This window comes from Larus michahellis, chromosome 4 (genome assembly GCF_964199755.1).
Source record: "Larus michahellis chromosome 4, bLarMic1.1, whole genome shotgun sequence".
Taxonomy (NCBI): Eukaryota; Metazoa; Chordata; class Aves; order Charadriiformes; family Laridae; genus Larus; species Larus michahellis.
Genome location: NC_133899.1, coordinates 87,800,402 through 87,819,383, shown reverse-complemented (window position 1 = coordinate 87,819,383; position 18,982 = coordinate 87,800,402). Strand labels below are relative to the sequence as shown.

The 18,982-nt window shown below is 40.5% G+C and overlaps 2 protein-coding genes across 7 annotated transcripts in view; one reads left to right on the top strand and one right to left on the bottom strand.

Moving 5' to 3' along the window:
- ANO3 (anoctamin 3) overlaps positions 1–18,982 on the top strand; it is a 205,900-nt gene that overhangs the window by 161,341 nt on the left and 25,577 nt on the right. For all 6 annotated transcript variants that reach the window (XM_074586271.1, XM_074586270.1, XM_074586272.1 and 3 more), the window contains 4 exons: positions 1,007–1,128; positions 1,567–1,701; positions 7,444–7,540; positions 12,242–12,302. In XM_074586271.1, coding sequence (XP_074442372.1) covers positions 1,007–1,128; positions 1,567–1,701; positions 7,444–7,540; positions 12,242–12,302 — 415 coding nt within the window. The remainder of the gene's footprint in view (positions 1–1,006; positions 1,129–1,566; positions 1,702–7,443; positions 7,541–12,241; positions 12,303–18,982) is intronic.
- Positions 15,033–18,213, bottom strand: MUC15 (mucin 15, cell surface associated). The gene is made up of 3 exons (XM_074582877.1): positions 17,523–18,213; positions 16,096–16,251; positions 15,033–15,193 (listed from the first exon to the last, which is right to left on the bottom strand). Exons 1-3 carry the CDS (start codon positions 18,211–18,213, stop codon positions 15,033–15,035), a joined length of 1,008 nt encoding a protein of 335 aa, XP_074438978.1.

Here is an 18,982-nt window from a genome sequence, read left to right as displayed (position 1 = left end):
TGTTTTTTTTTTCTTTTGTTTTTTTTCATTTCTCACGCGAGCAAATGGGAGTGAAAATTCAGTCCCAGTGGGAATGCCGAGGCTTGGACTCTGCTATGGATAAACACCGCAGAAAGAAGCCGGGGAGGCGGGGGGAGATTTAAAAATATGTAATACTGGGTAATGCTTTCTGCATTGCAGTCATTCATCCAGGTGACTGTGAGGATAAGTTGACGTTCTGTTCCTAGGTGTTCCTAGACGTTGCAAAGGTCACACTCTGTGTTGACATTTTTCGTATGCTTCTTTGCTGACTGTAATGAGAAATGAGTAGAATGGGACTCTCTGCTATGTTTAGCTTTGTTTCTAACTAATTCTTAAACCAGAGGGTCAGCAGATTGCAACAAGTAAATAGTGTTCTATGCTCAAGATTTCCAATAAATGATAAAAATCTAAATGGCTAAATTACGTGGATCTACTGGGATCAAGAATCTGGTTGCTAACTTTGAAGTGCTGCTCTGGGGAGCTCTGTGCTCTTCCCAAGAAATTATTTAGCTCACTTGGAGTTATTTGATGAAAGAATTTCTTTGCCGTAACAGAGTAGTGGGTTTTTTGGGGGGAAAAAGTTCAACTGAAGGAGATGTCCAGCTTCAGAATTGGAGAGAAAAAAATGATAACACAAACACAGCTCAAAAAACTTTGAAAAATTGCAATAGGTGGAAGCATACAAATAGGCATATATTAGTGAAATAGAAACACTGTACTTCAAGCCATATAAAGAGTTAAGTATAGTCTTGTACTAGTATGGTTCTACAATTAATTCTTAGAGAAACCGGCCATTTCAGAAGCATACGTAACCATATCTCTTATGTGTTTGCTCCAGATGGCACATCCTAGAGATGTGCGTAATACGAGACCTATTTATTAACAATAGTGAGCTCCTCATTTCAAGTTGTAAACAAATGCCTAAGAAATTTATATCTTTTCCACAATGCCTCGTAGTATATTTTTATTTCTTTGTGTTTTTCAGGGAAGCCACAAAAGCAGACATCCCATCAAAACCCACGGAGCTCAGAATCACAGACACCTCTTGTATGAGCGTTGGGCACGGTGGGGAATGTGGTACAAATACCAACCTCTCGATTTAATCAGGTATTAGTACTTTAAAGCGTAGCTCATTTCTGTGATACAAATTACCTGGTAACAGTGCATTAACCATACTGCTAAATTCCTGAAATTTTGGGGGTGTCTCTGTGTGCGCGTGTGTATATATATGTGTGTGTGTGCGAATAAAATGTGCTACATGTAATAATGCTAAAGCTAGTACATCTACTTAGTCGTTGCAAGGACATGAAAATTACAGAACACTTCAGTTATATCCTTGTAAAATATATGTTCTAGTAAGGCTGCAATTAGTGCCACTAGAATGTTATGCTAGCCTGAAATAAAAAGTTTTGGTAAACTGACAAGAATTTTACCATAAACTTGTAGTGATAGTTTCCAGTTAGAATAATTCTACTGCTGTGAAGATAGATACAGGTCACCGTAAGTTTTAACTTTAAACAATGTATGTGTTTCCTTTTCATGTAGGCGATATTTTGGTGAAAAAATTGGACTGTATTTTGCCTGGTTGGGATGGTATACTGGAATGCTGATTCCTGCTGCCCTGGTTGGGCTCTTTGTTTTCCTTTATGGATTATTTACGATGGATTCCAGCCAAGTGAGGTAAAAACCCATTTAAAAATACCCTGTTGAAAATTAAGAACAGTATGGTACAACCGAGATCATTGTTATACTTATAAATGCTTTTATAGATAGGGCAATCATTTGAAAATAACCAAATAAAACACTGGGTACTTCAGTCGAGTATATCCGCTTTGTATATCTGTTTTGCATCAAGCTGGATGCGTACCATTCCCAGCGAGTGCTCTTACCGCTGCATCTGCAGCGCTTCCCATTCTGTCTCCGAGGAAAAACAGCAAGTACCAATTCCAATGTCACGGGTACTGCAATGGGTGTCCTTCTAGCCAAGGCCAACCGGCGAAAAAACAGTCAGACGTACTCCCTCTTTACCTCCGTCTTGGCTGTAGCTCCCAGAGTGCAGTACAGTTGCTAAGCTTTAACTTACTTTTGTCTATGCCTTTATTTTTTCTCAGTGTTAATAGTGGCAAACTTCGAGTCTAATAAAATTCTTAACCGTGTGAGTGTAAACTGCAGCCAGGAGACCCGGCTTCAGGGAGGTTACAACCACGTGAAATTAACTTAGTTTTCAAGTTTCCCACTGTTGTGATTTTGCTCAGAGAGGGATTTATGTCAATTTAGAAATAGTGATGAGGGTGCTCGAAGGCTGTGTTTTTAGGAACTGTTTCACAGGACGCACCCTTATTACAAAGTTTTCCATTAGATGTCATCAGACACAACAATATCAGTGCTCTTCCCGTTGCAGCTGTTCCTCCAGGCAGTTCGGGTGCTTAGGCTGTAGGGGTACTTGGAGTCAGATTTCATAGGAAGTGTTGTTTCTTGGGCATTGAGCAGGACTATTTTACTTTTTCTTTCTGGAATTGTCTTTATCTTCTGCTTCGCGGTGAGGTATTGTACTCTGCAGCGCTGTAATTAAGGGGTTTTTAGGCTTGCTTTTGTACAGCAAGCTCCTGAGAGACTTTACAACTTCAGACTGCATTAAATGGAATAAATGTATCAGCCAGGAAACTGTGCTATCTTTAAGATATTATCCTCCATATTAGGATTGTTTTGCATGATAAACATCCTGTGAAATGAAATGGATGTGATGTAGAGGAGCAGCCTGTTCCTGGAGCTCAGGGACTAGGACTGCTGAACTGGAGATCTTGTATTCTTCACTTGTACAATGGCACAGTTTCAACAAGGCAGGGATGACAGGCCATAATCTACTATTATCAGCATATAGTTTAATATTTTAGGCACTCCTTGTGGAAGAGAAAGATTTGGCATCAACAATCAGAACAGAATTTCTAAGAATTTAATGTTTTCAAACTGTAAGCTATTATGTGTTGTGTATGTCATACGTTTCTCCCGAGAAGACCTGGAGATACGACTCCTGCTTAGCTCTTTCAACAGAGAGACAAGAGTTATCTTGCTTGCAGAAGGTTGCAGGGTGTTGTCCTGGTTTGAGGTAGGAGCGTAGAGGTAGGCTGGCTTTCATGTTTTCGTGTCCTAAGTTTCTCCCCTTGGCTGCTGTTGAGTAGCTGCGGACAGAAGACACAGACTTTATGTCGCTCCCTGTGGAGGCTGGTTGTGTTGGGTCCCATCCCAAGGTCCCTCAGTGTCATGCTGTGCCAAGATGCCCATCAGGGGCTCTGAAATCTGTCCCAGAAGCAAGAGCCTGGAAGTCGGGTGATGCACTGTATAATGTAGATGCCTATAAGGGGAGGGGAGTTCTTATGTATTTATTATAGCTAATATCAGCCAGCGTTCATTTCAAAATACTGACAGAAGGTAGGTTAATGCAGAAGCCCTAGCCCTGCATCTGTAATCTGGACATGTTAGTTCTGGGCAGAAGGTCCTCTCTGCCTTTGATGGTGTGAGTCTGTGCGGTCCCTCTGCTCAGTCGTAACATTTCGTATCAGTGTCTTGCTATGACCGAGACCTGCCGTGAGACGTGGATTCAAGAGCAGAGCTTAACTAACTCGAGCTAATTGTGACTGGCCTGATAAAACGTACGTAGATGTTTTCTGCATCACCTTGTGTACTTAACTCATTCTGAGGGCCAGCGATAACAGATGCTGTTCCTTGTCAGATTTGCTTACTTAGCCTGGTCAGTGAGGGTTAGACAGAAACCTCCTATCTAGAGCAGACAGGAGTCATCCATTAGCAGACAGACAGACTGCACCACCTAAATGTTCTTATGCTGGCCATATTCTGGGACTGTGAGATTATTTATCTCGTGTTTCTGCAGTCATTTAAAGAAAACTGCTGGATAAACATCCATGACAGTGTTAAAATGTGTGCTTTGCTTTCGAGCACTGCAGCTACCGCGGTATGCAAACGCGATGTTCGGCAGCCGTCAGGAAGAAACAGTCGGGTACGTTATTCTGACAAAATCTAGACACAGGAAACCCAGTGGGAATTAGGAGTTTAAACCTAGTGCCAGGGCGTTATGGCAACGTCATAACTGCCACATTGCCCCGGCTACAGTATTATTCAATATAATACTTCACGTGAAACAAGTTTCATCCTGTTCATGCCTGTTAGTAGGAATCGGTGGATGTTAGGAAATGCTGGTGTACAGTATGATTAATTATGTCAGGAAAAAAACGTTTTTCGTCTGTCTTCTGTACCTCAGAATTTGAACTTACTGATGGATCAAATTATTTTTGCAGAAGCGTGCTTTCCTCGGTGATGTCCCTTCACCTCTCAAACTCAGGGAGGTGCCGTGAGCCCCCCTCTGGCGGCTGCAGGCGGAAAACGATCGTTTTCTTCTTTTCCCACTGAGGTCCAGCGCAGTTTCAGCAGAGAAGGAATAAGCAAATACATGAGCATACGTTGCCGTAGAACCAAACGTTGCTTGCGATGCCAGACGTAGGTTTTGTGCAATAATTCGAGGTTTATGCAGAACGATGTCGCACCTAAGAGCTAGTGTGTCTTGTTTACGACTTGTACGAGCGCCTGCCTCTGCTCCCATTTTGAGGTCTGTCATGCTACCAGGTGGCTCTTTTTATTTACCTATAAAAATATTGTATAAATAGATATATATATAGATATATATCTATATCTCAGCCTGTGCCCTGCACAGGAACATCAGTCCCTGCCCCCTGTGTAAAGGAAAGATGCTCTGTGTAGTTCATCTGCCACAGGCATGTTGGAAATGGTGCATATTTGCTCCCTTTTGGTGGTAGCCTTCCTTCTTTCCCAGGGCAAGCGCCCCTCTCACGCTGCATTTTGCCCCTCGTCGTGGTCTGTCTCTCCTTTCCCCGGTTACTGTTTTTGGGAAACAATAAACTTTCAGGCCTGATTGAATCATTGGATGATTCAAATGTATTGCACAGGGAGGAAGAAGGTGAAATAAGAATGGAAGACAAAAGCCCTGCATGCGCGCTGTCGTTTCAGGGACTAGACACTATATAAGTAAATCTGCACGTATGTCCCGTGTTTAGAAACAGAAGTTGCCCCATTCTACACGGCGAGGGACATTTTTCTTTCCTACCCCAAAGTGCGTAAGCTGGGCAGTGTTACTGAAAGCACGTTGGAATGGAGGATGCTCTCTTCTGTGCATGCGTTTGGAATAAAGTGTGGCTGCCAGGAGCCGGCACTTAGGTCCCCCGGGGTACTGAGGCTGTAGTGGCAGCATCTCCCTGCAGGATTTAGTTGTGAGATGAAGGTAACCAAGAGAAAAACCTGGAGAATCTCTGTTGAAGAAACTCCTTAGTAGCTTCCAGAGTATTTGGATTATATTCATAGGGCTCAGACATGCAGAAACGAAAATGCAGAACGTGAGTTTGTATTTCTGGTTTCATACACTTTTAAATATATCGTGATCCATTTGCCCTCCCCGAGCTAAACTGGGGGAAATGCGAGGTGGTGGTTAAATGGAAGGGCTTAAATAGTCCTATAGCAGTCTCTTCGTTTGGGTTCTTTTCTTTCAACAAATTATGTGCCATATCTATCACCTATCTTTATTTTCACGTTAGGTGTCAAGCTATTACATGTTAATTAGTCTGTATAAAAATAAATCTGATATTTTAAAAGAGTCTGGTTTTGACGGGCTCATACGTATAATTAATTATCACCATCGTAAGCTGTCCCTTTGTTGTCAGTCAAACAGAAAAGCCGGGCACGAACACAGCATAGCTTGAGGTGTCTCTGCACCTTGTGCTGTACTCACATTTCAGATAGATGAGTGAGGACAATACAAAGAAGCTTATTTTGCTCTGTTATACTGCAGATTTGAGCTGCAGTAACAGTTAACATAGCACCTGTCACGAACGCCTGGGTAACAGATGTTACTGCCTCTGCAGAGTAGTGCTACAGCATGCGACCTGTCACCGTCACTTCATGTGTTATTAAAAACAAACCAAGATTTTTAACTCCAGGTATATAATACAGAAAATCTAACATTTACAATGTTGAATTTAAGTTCAAATACAGTACAATTCGGCCTTATATTTGGCAGTTTGTATTATTGCCAAACCATTATAACATATTGTTGAAATACGATTTTCTGTGCTTAATCATTTGAATGAAAACGCAAGCAAGAACATTCTCTGATGTGACGCACCGTAAGATTTGTGTTACTCTGCAACTCTGGCATGACTGGCTGCGCTCGTCCTGGCTTCAGGGTTTCTTAGGACAGCTTCTTTGTCGGGTCCACATTAAGTTGTAGGGTTTCAGTAAATTAGCGATTCTGATCTGATGTGAAATATCACCACAGATTACAAAAGTGACATCTGGGCAACTAGAATCTTATTTCTATTTACTGTTATGTCGGGTAGGATTTAATAGATGCAGTCATTTGGAAATAAGCGTAATCTTCCATATAGTATTAGAACTGTAAATTCAGCTTTTATGAGGAGGCGAGGAAAAGCGCGATGTTTATTAAAACGAATCAGTAGAGATTTCCTGGCATTTGTTTATACTGCGGCTTTCCTGGTGTGTCATAGGATCATTTCAGGCATGTCAACATTGCTAAAGGATAGGGAAATGCGATTGCTGAGGTTCTTTGGGAAGCTTACTCACTGCAGTTAAAATTTGCCTTAAAATTCATTTTTGCACTTCTGTTAATTCTGTTTTGCCTTTGTCAAGACAATTATGTACCACATTTTGCATGTGAATGGTCCCAATGAAGGCGGTGACTTCATCGTCCTGAATCTTAGGATCTTTATGCAGTAGAACGTCTTTTGAAGATGTTTTTCCCAAAATCAGGATAACAAAGTGTTTTTCCATTAGCCCTTTACGTAAGGTCTTCTGTAGGAAATCAAAATGCAAAGACTTGAAATACTATGGCCACAAATCCCTGTCAATGGATTTTTACATGGGAATGAGTGATCTAAGTATGCGTGCGATCATCCTGTAAAACAGCTGATGTAAACTGGGATAAGCTGATTGAAATCAGTGTAATTATATCAGTGATGTCCCTTCTCTTAACATTTGGTATCTTCTACATCGCTTAGAAAAATACGCAGTAAGTGGGTTGGAAGGTAGTGAACAATGTTTTGTTCTTCCTTTGTGATATGTGGGAGAGAACGGGATATTCAGAAGTGTGACGAGTGTCGCATGGTGCCTAAAAATATTGCATACTGCTCCAGGGCCCATAGTTTTCAGGTTACTGAATTGGGATTAGGCTTTTCAAGCCAAACATTCACTTTTAATTTATTTTATTGAACCAGTTTTGTGGTGTAGGCATGCCATTAATAACAAGCGGCATAACCTCAGAAAATCTGAAGAATGCTAAAAGCCTTTTTATAACCTTTATTTCCCTGTCTCCCACTAAAGCAAAGAGATCTGCGAGGCAAATGAAACCATCATGTGCCCTATGTGTGAACGCAATTGCACGCTACAAAAACTCAATGAAAGCTGCATATACGCCAAGGTAATTATTGTCTTATTGCTATCAAGCTAAGTTTTGTTTAACGATCCACTTTTATTGTGTAACGGCCGCCCTTGTTTCAGGAAAAATTCCTGCAAAACGCGTTGTTTCTCTACAGAGGTTTTTTTCAGCATTTGTAATTCATGTTTCTAATAAGGGAATGCTCTGAGAGGATCAGAGATTTTTCTGAAACTTTTTTTTTTACTTTCTGTGAGCATTTCCTTCCTAAATCCTTACTATTTTCATCAATTTATAAAGTCCCCCGAGTAACAAAACTTTTCTTGGAAGGTTGTTTCTACTTTCCCTATAATTAACTTCTTAGTCTGTTTCCCTTGCTTACTTTGTAATTGAATTTCTGCTTCTCCTGAAGGAATTCTCTAGCTTAATATGCTTGTAATGTGCTTTGCTCTGTCTGCAAAGATTTTACAAAACTAAATATTTTGCTACAAGAAGCTATCATTCAAACTTAAATAATCACAAGTACTTCTGTATGCATGCAGTGTTTTCAAGGGAGCAATATATTTCCATGTGTGGTATGTTCATAATGCTGCAAAAGGAGCCTTGGCATTTTTCTTGGAATACTTTAGCCCGTAAGGTAGATCTTGCTCAGAAGCTTGTATTTACAAAATGTCTCTGGGCCACGGCATTACAACACTGCGGCGATGTGAAAGAGAAAATCAATTTTCGTGTTAGATTTTAAAATTTGGTATAGATAGGACCAATGTTGAGTAAAACATTTGGCGTTGTGGCGTCCCCTTAACTTTAGGTCCTGTTATTTTAACATCCCCAGTTAATAAGAAGCAGGCTTTGTCTCATTTATATTTACACTAACATCCTGTGCTTAAACCATGCAAATTTCACATTTTAATAGTTGTGAAAAAGTAATTGCAGTCGAAAAATGTGGCAGCCCATCCGTCCATACTTCCATGTATTTTCAAACCAGTCCGCTTGAAAGCAACTGAGATGACAACCAGGGAAGACAAGCAGAAACCACTCATTTTCCATCTTCGCAGACACCCATTTCTGGCGTCTGCAAACATTGTGGAAATTCGTGTAAGCTCACAGCTTTTCCTGCCAAGGCTTTTGCTCTGAAAAACTGATCAACTTTACATTAGAACTTACAGAAAACAACTAAGAGTTGTCTCCTTTCAGGCTTTGTCTGTTCTGGATCTCCCCCAGGTGGGGGAGAGAGAGAGAGACTTCTCCTGGGGAAGAAATAGGATTACCATCTGGGTACTCGAATTGCGAAGAAAAAGGAGGGAAAAAAATAAAAAAGGCTCAATGAGGCTTTTTATAACTCTGAGGTTATAACTGTAATGCCTTCACTCACCGTGTTGTCTTTAAAGAACAGTTCGCGGCAGCTTCGCTCCCTCCCCTCTTGGTTGCCAGCAGGGCTCCTGATCCTGCTGGGTGCCGCCGTGTTGCTCAAGGTGAGCAGCGCGTACCCAAACACGTCTCAGCGCTGCCGCTGTGTCTGCACCCGAATTAGTGAAGGAAAACAACCTGTAATGTTAGAAAACTACAATCTGATTTCAAATCCAACGTTCCTTTGTACTTTCTGAAGCACTGTTAGTATTATAAGTAAACGGAACTAGCATATTTAAAAATAAGGCGTCAGATCTGCTCTCTGGGAAAAGAAAATGGCATTTCCTGCTTGTTTTCTTGCTTCTGAGGTGGAGCTTGTCAGCGTTTCCCTCTGCTTTCGTTGTTGTGGGAACATAACTTATTTCTCTGTCTTCCTTGCACGCAACCAAGGGAAGGGAAGCTGCCGCGCGCAATCGAAGAGCTGATGGGCAAGGGAAGCTATTCCTCACCCATTCCGGGCACTGGCACCCTCATTCTGGAATAAGCGTTTCAATCCTTTTCTATTCAAATAGCTCATTGTATCCAAGTACATAAGCATTGAGTTCATTCGGTAGAGTGAGTTCCTGTAAGTGAAGTTTATCTCCCCAAACCTGCCTCAGTCATGGGACCTGCCACATTTATATAAGGCCTTTGTGCTCATATTTCACAGTATTAAAACTGCTGTCAGGGTTTCTTTCACTAAGCATCTGCCAAGTTTCCCTTTAGAGGAGCGCGTCAGACAGAACAAACTAATGCCGGACAAATCATATACTCATATACTTCAAATGGTTTTTCTGCTAAGTTTTTTGTAAAGCTAGAGACAAAACACAAAAGATGCCCTTTTCCTTCTTCTTGCTGCCCATTTATTTCATCCCCTCCCTCTTTATTCTGTTTCCATTTAAAAATGCCACACTGAAGCGAAGTTTATAATTTAAGGGAAAGGCATGTATTATCTGGGTTGGGTTCTGAATTGCCGAATGCCCAAGCTGTCATTCTCATCCGCATGACGTGGACTCTCTGATGGGTGAGTGATTATTGTGGTGCGCTCGGGCTCCCGGGGCTGGTCCTGCGCCCGGCACACCTTGTCCTCCGGCCCCGGGGCTGGGTGTTGCTTCAGGGTGGATTTGAAGTGCCTGAAGTCTTGTGTGACGATGACAGCATCAGTCAGGTATGCCAACGGACCAGCACCGAGTCCTGCACTATTTCACTTCTGCTTAGAGGTCCCTGCGCAAGCGCGGAGCCTCAGATTATGCGTTTAGCCTTTAAGACAGTCAAATCTTAATTCTGAGTGTGGTGCTGAATGACTGTAGCCCAGGCGCTTTTTATAAAGACAAGCCAGAGGCGCATTTTCTACTTGTAGAAATGATGATATTGCTGGGTTGGGTTTGTTTATTTATGCGGTTCATTTTGTATTTGCTTGGAAAAATGCACTTTTTACCAAGCAGAATATCCAAAATCACATCCTCACACACATCTGTGTTCAAAACTGCAAATGTTCATCAGGTTTATTGCACTGCTTTTGTTCTCCTCTTAGGTTTTTGGTCTCATACCCGTTATGTTTGTGTGTTCCTTTATGGAAGCAAAAGGAAAACAAAGCAAAAGACCTATCTATATGAATAATTGATCCCACTGTATGATTCATGCAGCGAACATATTGGATTTATTGATACCCAATGCCAAATAATCAATTCCCATTTCAGAACCTTAAAAATAGAAAAGAAGAAAAGAACGGCTGTACAGATAAAAAATATGTGGTTTTCATTTAAATTCTCACAATATTATAATAATTTTACTCAATAAGAAATAAAGTAGAGGCAAGCAGCACTGTTTCTATCAACTTTTTCAGCTTTCCTGAGTTAGTTTTCTTAATTTGGGAGGCAGAAGGAACAATGCCAGCCTTCTCAGGAAGAATGAAAGTCTGTCAGCAGGATGGGTTCTCCTTGCAGCAAGCAGCTCTTGCAGGAGCAGGTTAGGTCACCTGCCCCAGGCGGGCCGTCAGCCCCGGCATCCCGGCACACCTCCTGTACAGAACATTCCTGCTGGCCAGAGTAACTTCAGATATAAGCAAAGGTCACAGTACGGACAAACTACATCTGGTTACCTGTGCCCTTCCTTTGGCATAAGGATGGGTTTCTTTACATGCTAAAAGCTTAAAAATTAGTGCTTAAGTCATCAAGAGAGTCAACACCAAGGGAAGTAAAGTCTTTTCAAGAATATTCTGTTTCAAGACATTCTATTCTTATTTCCTCTCCTTTCAGATCCTTTTTCTAACATATGCCCGTTGATGAGAAGTTAGTTTGCTCTATTATTGTATAATGATTTGTGCCTTTTTTTCAAATAGGAATTTGAAGTCTGTACTTTGCTTACTAATGCTCAGAACCATCATAAACTACCTTTCACTAGAAGAAATGTAGGCCCGTTATCCCTGGATAAATTACAGTGCTGTAAATTGGCAACTTTAAACCTAGTCAAAGTACATTGATCTTAATTTCAGCTTCCTAAACACTGTTTCATACTATGGCTTGAATAGAAGTAGTTCTGGATTTTTGGATTCATAATAGGTGAGACATCAGATTCACCCCCTCAGATGCTTAGAGTGATCTATAGGCATGCAAAAACTATTTACTGCTTGTTTTCTATCGGTAAGCCTTGGACTTTACAGCAGAATATCTATTCTGCCCAAAAGATCTTACAACAAGCAGTAAGATAAGGGATAAATCCAGCTCAAAGGAGAGCATTCAGGAGGTGAAATTACGTGCTTTAGAATTTATGTTTTGGGGGAGTGGTATTTAGAATTTATTTAATGTTTGTGAGAGTTTAGTGGCACTAGCCTTTTAAGAAGGATAAAATGTCAACAATTAGAGAGGCTGAGATGTCTGGATGAAAAGGCATATATACTATTTTTACCTGCAAAGAAATTGCAAGACAGCTTAGGAGAAGAAAATGGAATCCAAAGAGACATGAACTAAGTAATAAACAGAGGAGGAAAAGTGAAAAGACAGAAGTTACTTAAGCTTGTAAAAACCTTAAAATATAACATGCTGAGGTTAAGTTTGACCCAGCACGTGAGTAGAACTCTGGAGGAATTTTTAGCCTGTCTGGGCATGGACAGAGCAGCTCTTAGAGTCTGTGAAAGAAATAGACTGGAAATGCACGAAGTGACAGTCTGGAAAACCAGAACTCAAGCTGTACTGAAAGACAGAGGGGGACAAACCGCAGTAGAAGAAACATGCAAGTAGGGCTTCTTATTAGAATGCTTAGCTCTAAGTTTCTGCCACCAGTTACAGACTCTGGGATTCTTGGGGCCGAAAGATAAGGTGGCAATATTATTTGTTCCTGATGTATTTATTTTCTATTCAGGTTACACATTTGTTTGATAATGGAGGGACTGTCTTCTTTGCTATTTTCATGGCTATTTGGGGTAAGTACATTTTTATTTGTTTTGTACTTTTAGTTCATCTGACCCTCTTTTATGATTACTGGGTAAAGGGAGATTATAGCTCTTGATAAACTTTAAAGAAGGATTATGATTTTGTCTCACAAACTTTTTTCCTGTTTTCATCAACTTCAATTTCTATGATAGTAGTGGGTGAAAATAATACTTTTTATTGTTAATGTAATGACTGTCTTTAGCGTCTTAAATATCTTGCATCCTGAATTTTATATCATGCAGGCAGAAGTCTTTTTAGAGGCAAACATGTAGGTTAATTTACTGATCTGGAGTCAATATAAAAAATCATGTCTTGTAGAGAATTCTTACAGAATAAATGAGGACATGGGATCTAATTAGAGGGAAGTATAGGAAAGAGTTGATGTTAAGTGCTTACGGCAACTTAACTATTTCTATTCAAATTCTCAGTCTGAATATCTCATTACGTTCCCTCTGACATCGCACACATCGTGTCATGGGGCATGAAGCCAAGCAGGGCGATACCTGCAGAGGCCACTCTTGAACAGGAGTTACCAGGAGCAGTCTTGCCTCTCTTAGAAGGTCAGTGTAATAGTGACATGCAAGACAGATGTAACGGCTCTGGCACGAAATGCTTGATGGAATTAGCTTTCACTGAAGCTAATAGAACTTTGCTGCCGGAAAGTAGAAAAGACTGGTATTAGAACAAGAGATAATTCATTTTACCAATGTAAATGTTTGTCTGTGTAAACCCTGAGAAAATAACACCAGTTCACGTACGTACAACTGTCTGAATTCAAGCCAGAGTTTTACAATTTTGAGTCAAATGGCGCCCAACAGCTTTATTTACATAATATGTATGGGTAACTGTTAACGGTTCTAACTTAAAGTGAAGGATGAACAAATGTCACAAATTTTGGAGGCTGGCCTGGTAAAAACAAAAAATCCCCATACAAAGCAGAACATCGAAGAGGTACATAGACAACGTAAGCACATGCATATACATGCAAAAATCATAATTAGATTGTTAAAAATTAACATGATAAAAGTATAACTGAAGGGCACACTGATTGCTTGCCTCGGTGACATTTCTTCATTCATAATCTTGCTGTTGACAGCCTTGCAATTAATAATAATTAGTTTCATGAATTCCTCAAATATATGTCACTTGGTTATACGGTTACCAGTGTAGACGGCTCTGATAGCTTCTTAGCATCACTTCATCTCTGTTTTCACGTTCTCCTTAGAGAGAGCTCTTTCCATTCTCAGCTGAGGCCAAGGTTCAAGCGTAAGGAGCAGTTTTTGCTTACATGATTCTGCTTTACCATTACCAGGAAAGATGGCATATATGTGTGCTAAGGAAGGTGAAAGCTGAATATTACATTTTTCTTAATTCCAAGGAGCACCTAATACAGGTGAACGTGTCTCAGATTCTCAGTCTGCTACCCAACGCTCTGGATACAGTGTTAGAAATCAGGTTCTGGTTTTGAGGGGAAGTGTGCTGATTTCGCGACTGACCCCTGCGGGAATGGCAACACTGCACGTGTCCGCTCAGTTCTTAAATCTTTTAAATGCTTTGAAATAAATACCCGTTTTACTCGTCTGCGGTGTGACTGCCGTTGTTTCTCTCTGGTGTGTGCGTGCATATGTAATTTACATATGGAATGAACCCTCGTTACAACATTCACAGTCAGTTAGTGAGATAAATCCATCGACATGATCCACAGTCTCCACACTAAGTAAAGCATTTTAACAGAGTCATAGGAACAAGTACGTATCCCATGTGAGTAATTATTTTCTCTGCACTTTATTTTGTTTATTCTATGCCTTTACAAGTATGTCTTTCTCATGTTTTTTTTTTTTTTCTTTCTATTTAGACATGTCTGGTTATTGCAAACAGATAAACCGTGCAATTATTTGCATTATACTGCTATAGTTTTACGCTTTAGCTGGACAAAACCAGACCATGCTTTTTAGGGTATCTATATACATGGCAGAGGTAATTCCTTTCCTTTCGTGTTAAGTATTTCTTCTCTCTAACCTGTACCAAAACCTTTTACATCATTTCTGCAGATCTAGCCTGCAATGCAAACAACAGATCAGTTTGACGGATAAATAGAAGCTCCTCTTCTTTTGTTCCCTTCAATTTTAACTCCGTGTCATCATAGTCAAAGGTTAAATGAAGTTTGTGTTACTCAGTAGTTCCATTCTCCCCAGCAAACTTCAACCTCTGAGTAATCCAAGTAAACCTAATTCTTTTTGTCGTATTCACTGAGGAAAGTACTAATGTAGAGTGGGGAAAATTATGCCCTATGTCATTTATCAGAGAGGAATTCTATTTGGACAGAATAGTTTCACCTCAAGGTAGTTAAACGTGGGATTTTTTTATATTGATCTGAAAATGTCATTGCAGCCCTGCTCAAATTTTGCTGTTACAATGTCTGCATTCTAGACCAAAGTTGCATAAGGCAGAATTTGACCTGGGTGCTATTTGTCTGCGTTATTCCTAAGAAAGCAAGTATAATAACCTTCCAGGAAAACCATAAGTTGATGATTTAATTACAAAGTAGAAGAGTGATGCTCTGTTACTGGGCCCTGCCTGGTGCGTATCAGCCTGTCGGGTGATTTTTCCCTTGCTTTTTCTGTTTGCGCGGTAGTGGCTGTAAGATAACAGCTATCAGATCGTTTGGGGAAAATTGAAAGCGTCTAGATAACAAGCGAGAGTATCATCTGAAGCAAACATTACGGAGAAAGGTGGGGTGGTGTCATGTCAGCCATAGGGATGCCATCGGGTGGGCTCCCTGCGTTGTCTTCCTCTGCCTTGTCTGCCGTGCTGGTTTTCTCATCTGATGCACATCCAAAACTCGTATCGTATGGGCCAACTGAGTTGTCTAAGTGGAGAACTGAAAGGATAATGTGATTATTTTTTACGTATTCCCTGAAAGATTCTTATCCCCGTATGCTGGCTACCTCACAGTTTAGTTCAGCCGTCCGTCGCAGATAAACCTAGTTAACATCTTTCTTGCATGTAGATGAACAAAGGATGAAGGCCCTGATTCACGATCGTCTGAGGATAACACGTGTCCTCCCAGTAACACCCGTTCAGGACTACATGGGTGGTCGACTTTCAAAGCCAGTTCCTAATCTGACGTTCTGGCAGCTTTCAGCTCTTGCATTTGAGCCAGAAGAGGCGTACTGCCAGAGTTTTATTTTGCTTTGATTTTATATGAGAAAAAAAGTGTGTTTAGCCTCTCAGCATTTGTTTAAACATTTGAAAATAAAGTCCAGGAACAGGATACAAATGTTTGGACACCGTGTGATTACACTTTAATACGAGTTTATACATATTCATGGCGAAGACAAAAGTAATCTTTTTAAACCTCTTAAAAATATTTTTACTCCTAAAAACAGATAGAGCTTCATCCCTCATTCTGTAATTGAAGTTGGATGAGCAAGGAATTCAGCTGTTTTCAGCTAATCAAAGTTTGTGAGAGCTTTTGAGCTATAGTTTTGAACTCTCCTGTAATTCTTCGAAGAGAGAGAGGTTCCGTGATACTAGAGATGATATTTCCTGATATTTTGGAGGTAAAAAAAATAACTTGTAAGGGGGAGACACAGAGTTCAGGGGAGAATTGGTTAAGCTAAAATTTAAAAATAATGAAGTACTGTCAGTTGAAACCTAGTTTGACTGGAGTCAGTGATATAATTCCCAATAATTCAGTAAGACCAGACTGTTTAAACAGCTCTGTGCAGAAATACGAAAAAATAAAATGTTCTTGTGCAAAACACTTGTGCTTTTCCTTACCTGGGTCATTCCTTGTATCATCGTAAAGCCGTCTGTGGGAAAATGACTCAGACCTTTTCTTACCACATATAAAATATCCAATCAGACCAATTAATATAGATCCCAAAATGGCTCCCACAATGACACCAACTATTACTCCTCCTCTGTGGATTTTCTCTAGGAGAAAAGGAAAGAGAGAAGAGACAGTCGAATGAGAATAATAAATCTGTAAGCTCAGATACTTCACTCTCGCTTTATAGCGGGTGAGGGCTTTGTGGAATGAGACTTTCCGCCACGGCTCTGAAACACTTGGCAGACTGTGACTCAACCAGCCTCTCCGCAGAAACCCTGCCTTTGTAAAGGAAAATAGACATCTCCATCCTTGACTTCAAAGGGAATAACTGAGGTTTAAAAAAAAACACAGAAGGCTAAAGGAGTTTTTAGTCAAAAAAAAAAAAAAGTTCCAGGTTTAATTACAGAATCAGCTGCCGTCCTTTTATTTAAAGAAATAAGCAGTAATTGCTCTTTGAATGCAATTATTTGTAAGCATTTAAGCCAGCAGTTAAAATTGCAGCCTCTGAATGTCAAGCGATTTAAGTTTTAGCGTACCAATTCTTCAGTATGCAAAGTAAGAAATCCAGTAACGCTTTCTGCACCTGTTCTGTGAGCAGAATAACTACATTCTTCCAAGATTTTCCTCCCATTTCATAAAACTTTTCTTTAAAGTTTTCTGATTTTCTTGGAACTGAACTTGCTCTGCCACCCCCCTTCCTTTTCAGTCATGTCATCTAAAAATCGGGTACATTGTAATTATTAGAACTATGATGGGAGACATGAAAGTCTGATGCTCCTTCAGTTCTTAGTACAAACCGTACTCTACTGGATATGATGGATAAGCCTTTCAGTCCTGTGTTGAAAGCTTGAAAGCTAATTAATGGCAAAAAATTACTGTGTCTTCTAATCTTCCCCTTTCTTTTACTGAAGACCTGATTCAGAGCAGCGGGATAGAAAAGTGCCATGACGGTTTTATGCTCCATTGTTTTCCCACGCATGCTCAACTTGATAATTAAATGCATAATGAGTAATTCCTTTGGAAGTATTTCTAAGAAGTCGTCTTCGGTCACAGAAGTTTCGGAACTTAAATAAGTTGACGTGTTCCACATTTAAAATGTTATTTCTACCCATCTGCTTTGCGGGTCCACTCCAGTGTGAACGGGCAGCACCTGTCATTAGGTTCCTCCACTCTTGGAAGTGTTAAAAAAGCAAGTAAACAGCAAATAACTTTTTAAAATATTTTTTTTTTTATTTTGGGTGTTTGTTTTAGTCTGTGCTAGGTCACATTAGTGGCTAGTTCACACGTTTTATGAAGTCTCCTGTTCAATGAATAAAAGGTTTGATTTCAGCATGATGTTTTCATTAAACCAGTTGGACTTTAGTTAGACACTTACCTTCAGTGGGATCTTTTGAATTAGGTGATGCAGTAGGGCTGTTGCTAAAGTTACGATTCAGCTCTGTTGTCCGATGAATGGGGTTGAGGTTTGGTGTAGGACTGTCCTTCATCGGGGGTGACGTCAGAGTGACGCTGGTGGGGAACAGCGAGGTGGGGTTGACTGGAGGGTTATCACTGGGGAGCGCCGCAGCCGAAAGGGTGCTGTAGGTGACTGTGGAGTTACTCGGCGTCACTGTGGAGGTGGAAGCAGCTGCAGCGCTTTCGGTCACTCCAGAAGAGTCGCCCGTTGATGTTAATGTTGCTAGAGACATTGGGATTCTGCTGAAGTTTGTGGCTGAGTTATTTATTCCACCATTTGATACCATAATGACAGTTGAAGAGAAAGTGGTGCCATCAGTGGACCTCAGGGGTGTGCTCTTTGGCCGAGTGCTCATCTCTGGTTTCTTCGTTACATTTTCTTTGGCACTGGCGGCTGCTGGTGCAGCGTGGCTGCTGGTAGAAGGATTTATGGCAGTAGTCAATGTCAGAATGAGTCCGTGTGGAGCTGGTTGTACTGTAGACTGATTGTTATCTGTAATTGAGCTATTTCTGTTATTTGTGTCATTTGCTTTTGGGGCCTCGGCATTGCATTTGTTCCACTGCAGCCTTACAAGCAGAAAAATGAAAATCATTCCACAGGAGGGCTGCATGGTGTTGACTTCAAAGTTTCTTTCCTTGTATAGAGAACCTGCAAGAAATTCACTTTTCTATTATTTCATTTGCAAAACAAAGCTACTTGGTTAAGACCTAAATGAGCTAGTAAACAACTTGGAGTTATACTATAGAAGTCTCAGTAGTTTACCCCATGATGATGCTGAAAACTTTACATTCCTGAGTGTTAATGACTTAAACAATGACCTAATACAATACCGATGATCAACAAAAGCGTTTTGCACAAGAAAATTCCATGTTTCTCCAAACAGGCCTCCTACTCAGAGGGGAATAATTCAAACCCAGTTTGCTAAAGAATGAGGTAATGATACATACTTGGCTGGCGTGCTCGAGGCAACGTTTTCTGAGCAGGGAGCAACTCCAAGAGCAGACTAAAGAGTTATGCTCCGTTGCGAAGAAATATAATTGTTACAATTAGCCCTGAAAGTTGATGGATAATGTTTTGTGACCCTGAGCAATGAGTGTCATATGAATGCCGCCAGGAGCAAATTGAAAACTACATCAATCCAGGGATTATGGATGATGCTGAATTTGTATGGAAACTTCTTTTCCTATAGAATATGGAAGCTGTATGTTATGCATTAATTTTTCAAATGTTAGATTGAGAAGGGTGAGGAAAAACTCATCCTGAAGTCACTTGGTGGTAGCAGGTATGCCATTCGGTATATCCGTGGGGTTTTGGTGGGGGGAGGTTGTGGTTTTTCTACGTATGAAACAGGTTGAGATCATGCAGGTTTTAACTCCCAC